The sequence below is a fragment of the Neofelis nebulosa genome, chromosome 15 (genome assembly GCF_028018385.1).
Source record: "Neofelis nebulosa isolate mNeoNeb1 chromosome 15, mNeoNeb1.pri, whole genome shotgun sequence".
In the NCBI taxonomy this organism is placed as follows: Eukaryota; Metazoa; Chordata; class Mammalia; order Carnivora; family Felidae; genus Neofelis; species Neofelis nebulosa.
This window is the reverse complement of record NC_080796.1, coordinates 34,058,290-34,071,505: the sequence shown is the minus strand read 5'-3', so window position 1 is coordinate 34,071,505 and position 13,216 is coordinate 34,058,290. Positions and strand designations below refer to the sequence as shown.

The 13,216-nt window shown below is 35.9% G+C and overlaps 1 protein-coding gene across 9 annotated transcripts in view; it reads right to left on the bottom strand.

The window, feature by feature from the left end:
- ACBD6 (acyl-CoA binding domain containing 6) overlaps positions 1-13,216 on the bottom strand; it is a 218,921-nt gene that overhangs the window by 145,755 nt on the left and 59,950 nt on the right. For all 9 annotated transcript variants that reach the window (XR_009254352.1, XM_058701431.1, XM_058701435.1 and 6 more), the window contains one exon: positions 216-298. Coding sequence is in view for 8 of the 9 variants with exons in the window: in XM_058701431.1 (XP_058557414.1) it covers positions 216-298 (83 nt within the window). In the remaining variant the exon portion in view is untranslated. The remainder of the gene's footprint in view (positions 1-215; positions 299-13,216) is intronic.

Genomic DNA, 13,216 nt, shown 5'->3' with positions numbered 1-13,216 from the left:
ATTCAGACACTTATTGACCTCAAAGATAAAACACCTAAAAAATTATTTCCTGCTATTTATTATCCTCCTAGAGATACCACCAAAATCAGTTTCATTTCACATTAAGAAAAAGTTCTTCACAAATCGTAGCTTTCAGATTAAAAAAAATACACACAAACACACATATACATATGCATGTATGTATCCCTATTACCCAATACCAGAAGAAAAATTACCTGATGATTTCTTCATGATACAGAGAACTAACAACGGGGCCACCAAAACCGGTATTTGCTTCTTTTCCTTTCTTCTCAGGTAACTGTATGGGGACAGGGGTAGGGAGGAAGGAAGGTGGAAAAAGATACATGGATTAAGGCAGTGTGTATTTAAAATAGTTCCAAAATAATACTTTGCTAAGGAATACTAAAGATTTGAGGTCCACAATTTCTCTGAGGCCCCAGTAACAATTTCAAGATGGTACCCAAAAGGCAAAACGATTCTCAAGTCATCAGAGTAATGGAATGAGTACCCACTAGCAAACCAAGGTCATTCCACTACTGAGTTCTGGAGCCACCTGAAGCCCACCATTCCCTTAGCTGATTAGAAGATCCTATGTTCACTGTGGAGAATATTGATGCTCAATGTAGAAAAATGAAAATGAAATATGACCTATAAATACCAGATATGAACATGATCAGGAAAATCATACCTAGATTATTAACAAAATTACAATTTCCAAATAAGAAAAAAACTAAACCATACTAAAACTTCAAACTCAAACACAAAGAAAAAATATTTTTTTGGTGGCAAAAATAAAGGAGAGAAGGTGGAGGAGAAAGGAAAGGAAATTATGACCTAAGATAAATGAAAAAAAGAAGCAAATTGTTATGGAAACACTTTCCAAAATTAAGTATTCAATAGGCCCTGACCCTCAATATTTTCAAAAAGCACAAAATTAAGATTAATTTAGAAATAAGATTCTTCTAAAACATATAATATGGAAGCAGTAAACTCGGATGTTATTGTCTAAAAGGTTCAAATTGCAATCTCTGCAAAAGCCCACGTCTCCTGCAATAATGACAGTTTTTAGGCCAGGACACCCTGCCAAAATCAAAATTCTAAACATAAATGTCTTAGAATCAAAACTAATACTTTTAGGGGAGCCAGGGTGGCTCAGTCAGTTGAGCGTCCAACTCTTGATTTTGGCTCAAGTCAGGGTCCCAGGGTCACGGGGTTGAGAACTGCATCAGGCTCTGCACTGAGTGTGGAGCCTGCTTGGGATTCTCTCTGTCTGTGCCCCTCTTCCTGACTCACGCTCTCTCTCTTGCTCTCTAAAATAAAAAAAAAAAATAGGGGTGCCTGGGTGGTTCAGTTAGTTAAGCATCCAACTATGGATTTCAGCTCAGGTCATGATCTCACAGTTTGTGGGTTCAAGCCCCATGCTGGATTCTGCGCTGACAATGCAGAGTCTGCTTGGAATTCTCTCTCTCTCTCTGCTCCTCCCCTGATCATGTGCTCACTCTGTCTCTCTCAAGAATAAACTTTAAAATAATAAAAAAAAGAAACACTGTTATTGTTTAATTTAATTAACTAGTTTCACTTCAGAAAAATATAGGTAATCCCCATATACCTGGTTCCCCACCCCTCCCCCTGTTCTTTAAAGAAGAGGTTTTGTTTTATTGTTGTCACTTTTTGTGGTTACTTTTGGTTTGTGAACCACTGGGTAAAGGAAAAAGGTCTTGGAGACAGCATATTCTATTAGTTCCTGAGATCACTGGGAAAACCAGTTTTGAGAATGGGTGGAAATTTTTGAGATGAATTGATGCAGTTACCAATTTATGACAGAAACAAAGCTACAATATCATAAATAATTCCTGTCACAATTTAATGACAAGGTATACTAGTTGATGCTGGCAAGTAAGAAGCACCAAGTAAATGCCAGATCCCTCTCTTCTCTGAAGACCATTCTTAGAGAATAAATGCTGCAAAGAATTTCCAGAATAGAGAATGTTTTCTTTATACTAAAAAAGCACATACCATAGGGAGAACCTATTTTATTCAACTCAATTATGTTCTAAATACATACTCCATTAGTACAATAAAGTTGAAACACAGATGGTGTCCAAGAGATGCTTGCTAAATGAGTGACAAGACTGAAAACAAGGAAAGGGTGCGTCACTCAGCTTCCTGACAAAGAACAGACTCCAAGAACATACCAGAGGGGAAAATCTACGTGTACCACATTAACAAAATGAAGGATAAAAATCATATGATCATCTCAATAGATGCAGAAAAAGCATCTGACAAAATTCAACACCCATTCATGAGAAAAACTCCTAACAAGGTGGGTACAGAGGGAACATACCTCAGCATAATAGAGGGCATATATGACAAACCCACAGCTAACATCATACTCAATGGTTAAAAGCTCAAAGCTTTCCCTCTAAGATCAAGAACAAGACAAGGATGACACCCCCTCATCACTTTTATTCAATATAGTATAAGTATTCCAATTTTTAAAATGGGCAAGAGATCTGAACAGACACCTTACCAAAAAAGATACACAGATACACAGATGGCAGGTAAGCAAATGAAAAGATGTCCAACATCATATGTCATTAGGGAAGTGAAAATTAAAACAATAATGAGACATTACTATATACCTCTTAGAATGGCTAAATTCCGAAAGACTGATAACACCAAATGCTGGTAAAAATGTAAAGCCACCAGGAACTCTCATTCATTGCTGGAGGAAATGCAAATGGAACAGCCACTTTGGAAGAGGGTTTTGGCAGTTCTTCTAGAACTGAATATAATCTTACTATATGATCCAGTAATTCTGCTTCTAGGTACTGACCCCCCTCACCCCTGCAAATTGAAAATTTATATCCACAAAACATCAATGTTAAAGCATTTTTTTTTAATAACTGGCAAAACCTAGAAACAACTAAGATGTCCTTCAACAGATGAACAGAGAACCTAACTGTGGTACATCTATACAGTACAATATTATTCTGTGATAGAAAGAAATGAGCTGCTCTAAATTAACTAAGAAAAAAGAGTAAACAACTAAAATCAGAAACTAAAAAGGAGACTTTACCACTAATACCACAGAAATGAAAGAGAATTTTAAGAGACTACTATAAACAATGATATGCCAACATGTTGGATAATGTAGAAGTACATAAATTCTAGACATATAGAACCTACCATGATAAAATTACGTATAAAAAATCTGAAGAAACCTATAACCATTAAGGAGATTGGTTCAGAAATTTAAAATCTCCCAAAAAAGAAAAGCCCAGGACCAGAACATTTCACTAAAGAATTTTACCAAACATTTAAAGAATTAAAACCTAATCCTTCTCAAACTCTTCCAAAAATCTGAAGAAGAGGCAACATACCTAACCTCATTTTATGAGGCCAGCCTTACCCTAATGCCAAAGCCAGACAAAGAAACTAGAAGAAAACTACAGAACAATATCTGAGGAATACTGATGAAAAAACCCTCAACTAAATACTAGCAAACTGAATACATTAAAAGGATTACATATCATGACCAAGTGGGATTTATTCCTGTGAACGTAAGGACAGTATGGTTCAACACATGAAAAACATCACAAAACAAAATGAAGGAAAGCTACATGATCATCTCAATTGGTACAGAAAAAAGTATTTGACAAAATTCAACACCCTTTCATAAAAAAAAAACAACACTCAATAAACCAAAAATAGAAGGAAATTATTTCAACATACTAAAGGCCAAATATGAAAAGCAACAGCTAACTGCACACTCAATAGTGAAAAACTTAAAGTTTTTCCTCAAAGATCAGGAACAAAGGAAGGATGCCCACTCTTAACACTTCTTTTCAACACGGTATTAGAAATCCTAGCCAGAGCAATTAGGCAAGGAAAATAAAAGAGGTCATTCAAATTGGAAAGGAAGAAATAAAATTATTTCCATTCACAGATGACATGATCTTATATGCAGAAAATCCTAAAGATCCCTCCCACATACACACATATAGACCACAAGAAACTGAAAGAACTTATAAACAAATCTAGCAAAATTGCAGGATACAATACTAACACACTGAAATCATGTAATGTCTGAGAGAGAGAGAGAAATAAGTAAGTTTTCTAATATTAAAAATGATCAGTGCTATGGAAAAAAAATTAATGTGGGGAAGAGAACTGTAATTTTAAATAAGGTCAGGAGGGCCTCACTGAGAAGGTCATATGAATAAAGACATAAAAGAGGTAGAGAGGTGAGCCTTGCAAATATCTAGGGAATATTGTTCCAGGTACAGGAAACAGCTAGTGCACAGGCCTTAGTGTGAGGGTATGCTTAGAATGTTACAGAATTTATGTATTCGTGTTCTTTGCTGAAGGCTGATTAGTATATTTTAGGGGGCAAGACAGAAGCAAGAACACAAGGTTATTCACAAGACAATCACAGTTTCTGTTGGTGTCATTCACTGAACCTCTTAATGTGAATAGGCAATTTAGAAAAACACCTGTGATCTGCTTGGCAATTATTTGCTGTGAAAACACATACTGATAATTAAGAATTATATGGTATTTTGGAAAGCGATGAGCACAGTTTTTTTTTATTTAATAGCCTTTATTTTTTAGAGTTTCAGGTTTACAGAAAATCGAGTGGAAAGTACAGAAAGTTCCTATATTCTTCCTTCTCCCAAATTTTCCATTGTTAACATCTTACATTAATGTAGTACATGTAATTAATTAAAGTCCATAGTTTATGGGGTGCCTGGGTGGCTCAGTCGGATAAGCATTTAGACAGTAGAGTCCAGAGATGTTGCTAGACATCTTACAATGTACAGGGCAGCCCTCTACAACAAAAACTTATTCAGCCCTAAACGTCAATGGTGCAAAGGCTGAAAACTCTGGTTTATAAGTTTTCATCAAATGTTTTAACATTTCAGCTATCATTAATGTTTTGGGTTTTTTTTTCTCCTATCTTTTCCTCTCTCTTGCTTTTTCACTTCCTTCTGGGACTATATACATGCTACACTGCTTGATATTTTCCCATAGTTCACTGGGGCTCTGTTCATTTTTCAGTCAGTCTTTCTATGTTGTGTGCTTCATTTTTATTAGGTTCACTTGCTACATCTTCAAGTACTGATCTTTTCTTATGCAATGTCTAATTTGCTGTTAATCTTATGCAGTATATTTTTCATTTTAGAAATTATTTTGTCATCTCTAGAAATTCCATTTGGGTCTCTTTGTATCTTCTATTTCTCTTCCCCATTATGTTTGTATGTCTTCCTCAACTTTCTTGAGTTTATAAAATATATTTATAATTTTCTCATTTCTATCTTTTCTGCATCTGCTTTTATTCACAGGTTTTCTCCAGGTTAGGAGTCATATTTTCCTGCTATCTTTGCATGCCTGAAAGACTTTTACTTTTTTTTGTAAAAGACATTGTGAATTTTAATCATTTGTTTGATGTTGTTGTGTTCTTTTAATTATGTTAGACTTTGTTTTGGTATGAATTCAGTTATGTGGAATCAATTTGATCCTTTCAAGGCTCACTTTTAAGTTCTGTTAAGGCAGGGGCAGAGCAGCCTTTAATCCAGAGCTTAATTTAGCTTCACTACTAAACAGAAATCCTTCTGAGGCCTCTAAAACATTATGTCCCATATACTAAATTTTCTTTCCACTCTGACTAGTATGAAATGAAATATGTCAGCTCCAGGAATTATTTTGGCTTACTGCTTTCTTGTATTTCTTTCCTCAGCTTGTTAGTTTCCTTTCTCACACACAGATTAGTATTCAGCCAAAGGGATCCCTCTGTACATCTTTAAAACTCTCTTTCTATGCAAGAACATTCTCTCCAGTATTCAGCCCTGCATTTTCCAGCTCAAATTAGTAAGAGAGTCAGATTCTTTTGGGACCCTCCTCCCTGGACTACAGCTTGGAAATTGTTTCCTGGCCATAAGCTGAGGCAACTGTGGGGCTCATTTTGTTTGTTTCTCTTCTTTCCTAGTTTTATACTAGTTTTAGTACAATGTCTGAAAATCACTATTTTTCATCTACTGTGCCTGGTTTTCTTCCAGTTTAAGACAAAAGGGTAAATCTTGTCACCATTACTCCACAATGCCCAGAAGTCCCACACACATTAATTTAAAATCTAACATAATATTCCATACATAATTTACTTAACCATTATCTGACAATTTTTAGGTTATTTTCACTTTTTCACACATAAGCGAAGATATGATAAATGTCTTTGTATATAAAGCATAGTTTAGTTTTAATTAAAATCTTTAGGAAAAAAATGACTCATCTGATTATAGTATATATTTCTTCTTCCTGGGATTAATTTCTCTTTCTAAAGCGTTGTGCATGTTAGAATGCTGGTGTCAACTTTTTTGGTGGAGGAGGGAAAAGGCTGTATTTTAAGCAGAAATAATATTTTTTAAAAAGTCTGCCATTATCAGATTGAATTCAGAATAAAGCTGCCAAAGATGCATTAGTTTTGCTCTCCATCTATTTCATCTACAAGAAGGGGTAAACTTTGGCTACCTTATCCTTCTATTTCCACTCCAATGAGATGTTTCTCATAGAGGCTTAAGAAGTTTATTCCATCTCTCTCTACTCAAAATCCATTAAGTTATTTTTATGTTACATCAGCAGTTAAAGAAAGAGACTCCAATTTGGCAGCCAATAGGATAAAATTTGCCAATTCTTATATTGCCTCAGACTATATTATTTGAGACACTGAAATGCTCCTTCACTCAAAGGGGAAAGGATAAGTTGTTGGCTGAATCTTTATCACTTGATTCAGATTCCACCTTAGTTGCAGAGTCCAGATTTAAAACCTTGTGAAGCATTCTTTTCCAACTGAAAAATAACTATTCCAAAGATTATCAGGCTAATATATCCAAGGAGGGGGTTCCTTGCTTCCATGTGCTACCTTGTTTGGTTTTTCTTTTATTGGTTTGTTTGCCTTACTTGTTTGTAGGTCTAGCTGTAGAAATTTGGATAAATTAACCTCTCTGTCCAAGTTTCCTCATTTGCAAAAATAGGAATATTAGTACCCATCTCATATGGGTGCTTTAAGGTATAAAATACGTATGTAAAACAGAACAGTGCCCAGCACAAAGAGGACACTATATAAGTGTTAAGCTAATATAATTAATGATCACTAGCCAAAATACAGCCATCTCTTCAAAGCAAAAGCGTCTCAGTAATACAGATAACAAGACGTTCTGATGTGGGGACTTTTATTATTGAACCATGAGTCTTCCTCTAATACCCTTAAACTTCTGAATCTCCTGATAAAACCACCAATCCCAAAATCAAATAAACAAATAAAAAACTTAACATAATAACTCTTATCATTAAGAAAAAAGGAATAGAACTTAAGAAGTGTCTTCCATGTGCTTTGCACTTTATATATATTATCCAATTCCAACTTCAAAACAATTCTAGAAAGTTGGCATTTTTATTGTATTCACTTAATCTAAGACATCAATTATAAAGAGTACCATTATTTTCTAGAATGCTAAGAAAAAAGCCCACAAATATACCAATTTTAAGACACAGAATTTTTTAAATGTCAAGAACTTAATAACTGTCTGCTTTATATTTGATGAAATGTACCTCTACTTTACAGATTAGAAAGCTGAAAATAGGAGAAATGAAGTACTCAGTGCCACATAGTAAGTGGCAAAATCAAGATTCAAACAAGATGATCTGATATCCAAAGCTTCTGCTCTTTCATTTAACTATGTTACCTCTCCAGGCTACTTTTAGAAGCCATTATTATATACTGATAATATTCTGAATTAAAATTCTGTTCACTTTCTTTGGTTTTAAAAATTAAACACATTGGGGCGCCTGGGTGGCGCAGTCGGTTAAGCGTCCGACTTCAGCCAGGTCACGATCTCGCGGTCCGTGAGTTCGAGCCCCGCGTCAGGCTCTGGGCTGATGGCTCGGAGCCTGGAGCCTGTTTCTGATTCTGTGTCTCCCTCTCTCTCTGCCCCTCCCCCGTTCATGCTCTGTCTCTCTCTGTCCCAAAAATAAATAAAAAACGTTGAAAAAAAATTAAAAAAAAAAAAATTAAACACATAATTTGAAAGGAAACTTTAAAATTAAACATATATCAACTTTTTTGGAGCTGATTTATTATAAATTATGAACTTAATCAATTACATGGCCAATACTATAGTTCTAAGTCCTTAAAAAAGAATATTTTTCTAATAATCCCTTACCAATATTCACTGTAGTTTTTTTTCCCCTGAAACATGAGTATTTATTCATTTCCAAATGTAAAAGTAAGAATAGTGGGGTGGCTGGGTGGCTCAGTCAGTTGAACATCTAACTCTTGGTTTTGCTTCAGGTCATGATCTCCCAGTGTCCTCCACACTGGGCCCTGCACTAGCAGCAAAGAGCCTGCTTGAGATTCTCTCTCTCAACCTCTCCGCCCCTCCCTGACTCCTGCTGTCTCTCAATGTAAATAAAAGCTTTATAAAAAGTTATAATATTTACCTCATCTCAGCTATTGTCTGTCATGAGTGTTAAAAAAAAATTACCATCAGAATATTGTTGGCTGCTATAATTTATAACAGTAATACTTCTAAAATTTCACAAGAAAGATAAATTGCATAAATCTATGTGTTTTTTTAAAAATTTTTAAAAATGTTTTATTATTTATTTTTGAGAGAGAGAGGCAGAACATGAACAGGGAGGGGCAGAGAGAGACACACACACAGAATCTGAAGCAGCTCCAGGCTCTGGGCTGTCAGCACAGAGCCCGACGTGGGGCTTGAACTCATGAACTGCAAGATCATGACCTGAGCTGAAGTCAGACGCTTAACTGACTGAGCCACCCAGGTGCCCCAAATCTGTGTGTTTGTAACCTTAGTTTCTCTTAAAATTACAAACAGTATATTTTAAAAAATTCAACTCCTAAAACCTTAACAACAATGGATATTTAATAATATCAATGTCAATTATCTAGAAATGCTTAAATTACAGTTGGAAAATAATTTTTAGATCAAAGAAAAAAAGGAGAAATATGTGCAAGTATTTTATCCAAACCTCCAAATTTCAGCAGTGTCCACTATTTTTTGCATATATACTATATACACTAGCTCAAAAATGTAGATTTTTAAAATATAAAAAAAACTGATGAGGTGCCTGGATGGCTCAGTCAGTTAAATGTCTGATTTCAGTTCAGGTCATGATCTCACGGTTTGTGAGTTTGAGTCCCACCCACATCCAGCTCCACACTGATAATGTGGAGCCTGCCTGGGATTCCTTCCCTCTCTCTCCCTCTCCCTCTCTCGCTGCCCCTCCCCCACTCATATTTTTCTCTTGCTCTCTATCAAAAAATAAACTTTAAAAAATATATTAAAAAACTGAAAAACACACTTTTTTTAACCAAATACTTAAACCTGTATCACCAAAATATATGATAATTTCTCCAGATAATTAATATGGTTAATAGAACTCTTATAGAACCCTTATAATTCACCAAATAAATTTTATCACTGTACAACAAAACGAAAAACAGTAAGTTGCTCTTTTACCACTCTATAATGAAATTTAAGAATAAATACATTAATTTTGTCTTCTAAATTTCCTGGCTATTGTCAACTGTCTTGGTTCTAGGCTACTGTAAAACAAAGGTATAAAGATGATCAATTGTACACATGCCCAGCTTCCACTGTATAATATGTAACACACTTATCTTTATGCAGTATTTTTACTTAATGCTAGCTTAAAATGTCTCTCATGCAAAATTAAACTCATTATGAGTTTCTAGAAAAGAAACAATGGTTAATATTTAAATGTTCTTTGGAAAATTATTCTGAATATTTGTATCTATTCAGAAAATATAAATCTTCTTAGATTTAAGCACCAAAGAAAATCATAAAAGATCAACATTCAAATACTTAAAACACCATTTCTGTAAGAATATGGTAAAAATAAGCAGAAGTAGCTATATTTTAAACAAACAAATGACTTATATATCTATAATATTATAAGCAATATAACTGAACAACCTCATATGTAAGAAAAACATTAGGAGCCAATGGATAAACAGACCATGGTTATAAGCAGGCAATAATTAAATACCTGAAGTTACACAGAGTATTCACATATATACACATAAATATCAATAATGTTACCAATGCCTGGGAAAACATTTAACATGTCTCATTATTTTAAAAAGGCAACTTAAAGCCTCTAGATCCATCCACGTTGTTGTAAATGGCAATACTTCATTCTTTTTAATGACTGAGTAATATTCCATTCTGTGTGTGCACACACACACATACGTATACATGCTAGATCTTCTTTATCCATTCACCTATGGATGGACACTAGGGTTGCTTCCATACCTTGGCTATTATAAATAATGCTGCAATAAACGCAGCGGTACATAGATCTTTTTGAATTAGTGTTTTTGCTGAAATAAGTCAGAGAAAGACAAATACCATATAATTTCACTCATATGTGGAATATAAGAAATAAAGAGACAAACAAAAAACCAGACTCTTAAATATAGAGACTGAACTGGTGGTTGCCAGAGGGGAAGTAGGTGGTGGGGGGTGGGGGGGGAGGGGATGGGTGAAATAAGTAAAGGGAACTAAGAGTACACTTGTGATGAGCACTGAGTAATGTACAGAATTGCGGACATGACACCTGGGTGGCTCCTTGGTTAAGAATCCGACTTCAGCTTGGTTTATGATCTCGCAGTCTGTGAGTATGAGCCCTGCGTTGGGCTCTGTGCTGACAGCTCAGAGCCTGGAGCCTGCTTTGGATTCTGTGTCACCCACCCTCTCTGCCCCTCCCCAGCTCACACTCTGTCTCTGTCTCTCTCAAAAATAAATAAACATTAAAAAAAACTTTTTTTTTTAATTTTTTTTTCAACGTTTTTTATTTATTTTTGGGACAGAGAGAGACAGAACATGAACGGGGGAGGGGCAGAGAGAGAGGGAGACACAGAATCGGAAACAGGCTCCAGGCTCCGAGCCATCAGCCCAGAGCCTGACGCGGGGCTTGAACTCACGGACCGCGAGATCGTGACCTGGCTGAAGTCAGACGCTTAACTGACTGCGCCACCCAGGCGCCCCAAAAAAAACTTTTTAAAGAACTGTTGAATCCACATTGTACACCTGAAATGAATGACACTGTATGCTAATTATACCTGAATTTAAATAAAAAAATAAATGTTTAAAATACTTAAAACTGCAAATTAAATCAGTGAGCAAGAAACTTTAAACTAATTCCATTAGGATAACAAAATTATCCAATTTGGTAAAACTGTAGTGAAACAGGTACTCACAAATAGTCCTAATGACCTTGTAAGATGGTATTACTCTTTTTTTTTTAATATATGAAATTTATTGTCAAATTGGTTTCCATACAACACCCAGTGCTCATCTCAAAAGATGCCCTCTTCAATGCCCATCACCTACCCTCCCCTCCCTCCCACCCCCCATCAACCCTCGGTTTGTTCTCAGTTTTTAACAGTCTCTTATGCTTTGGTCTCTCCCACTCTAACCTCTTTTTTTTTTTTTTTCCTTCCCCTCACCCATGGGTTTCTGTTAAGTTTCTCAGGAACCACATAAGAGTGAAACCATATGGTATCTGTCTTTCTCTGTATGGCTTATTTCACTTAGCATCACACTCTCCAGTTCCATCCACGTTGCTACAAAGGGCCATATTTCATTCTTTCTCATTGCCACATAGTACTCCATTGTGTATATAAACCACAATTTCTTTATCCATTCATCAGTTGATGGACATTTAGGCTCTTTCCATAATTTGGCTATTGTTGAGAGTGCTGCTATAAACATTGGGGTACAAGTGCCCCTATGCATCAATACTCCTGTATCCCTTGGGCAAATTCCTAGCAGTGCTACTCCTGGGCCATAGGGTAGGTCTATTTTTAATTTTTTGAGGAACCTCCACACTGTTTTCCAGAGGGGCTGTACCAGTTTGCATTCCCAAGAGGGTTCCCGTTTCTCCACATCCTCTCCCGTTATCTATAGTCTCCTGATTTGTTCATTTTGGCCACTCTGACTGGCATGAGGTGATATCTGAGTGTGGTTTTGATTTGTATTTCCCTGATGAGGAGCGATGCTGAGCATCTTTTCGTGTGGCTGTTGGCCATCTGGATGTCTTCTTTAGAAAAGTGTCTATTCATGTTTTCTGCCCATTTCTTCACTGGATTATTTGTTTTTCGGGTGTGGAGTTTGGTGAGCTCTTTATAGATTTTGGATACTAGCCCTTGGTCCGATATGTCATTTGCAAATATCTTTTCCCATTCCATTGGCTGCCTTTTAGTTTTGTTGGTTGTTTCCTCTGTTGTGCAGAAGCTTTTTATCTTCATAAGGTCCCAGTAGTTCATTTTTGCTTTCAATTCCCTTGCCTTTGGGGATGTGTCAAGGAAGAAATTGCTGCGGCTGAGGTCAGAGAGGTCTTTTCCTGCTTTCTCCTCTAGGGTTTTGATGGGTCCCTGTCTCACATTCAGGTCCTTTATCCATTTTGAGTTTATTTTTGTGAATGGTGTAAGAAAGTGGTCTAGTTTCATTCTTCTGCATGTTGCTGTCCAGTTCTCCCAGCACTATTTGTTAAAGAGACTGTCTTTTTTCCATTGCATACTCTTTCCTGCTTTGTCAAAGATTAGTTGGCCATACGTTTGTGGGTCTAGTTCTGGGGTTTCTATTCGATTCCATTGGTCTATGTGTCTGTTTTTGTGCCAATACCATGCTGTCTTGATGATGACAGCTCTGTAGTAGAGGCTAAAGTCTGGGATTGTGATGCCTCCTGCTTTGGTCTTCTTCTTCAAAATTACTTTGGCTATTCGGGGCCTTTTGTGGTTCCATATGAATTTTAGGATTGCTTATTCTAGCTTCGAGAAAAATGCTGGTGCCATTTTGATTGGGATTGCATTGAATGTGTAGATAGCTTTGGGTAGTATTGACATTTTAACAATATTTATTCTTCCAACCCATAAGCACGGAATGTTTTTCCATTTCTTTATATCTTCTTCAATTTCCTTCATAAGCTTTCTATAGTTTTCAGCATACAGATCTTGTACATCTTTGGTTAGATTTATTCCTAGGTATTTTATGCTTCTTGGTGCAATTGTGAATGGGATCAATTTCTTTATTTGTCTTTCTGTTGCTTCATTATTAGTGTGTAAGAATGCAACTGATTTCTGTACATTGATTTTGTATCCTGCAACTTTGCT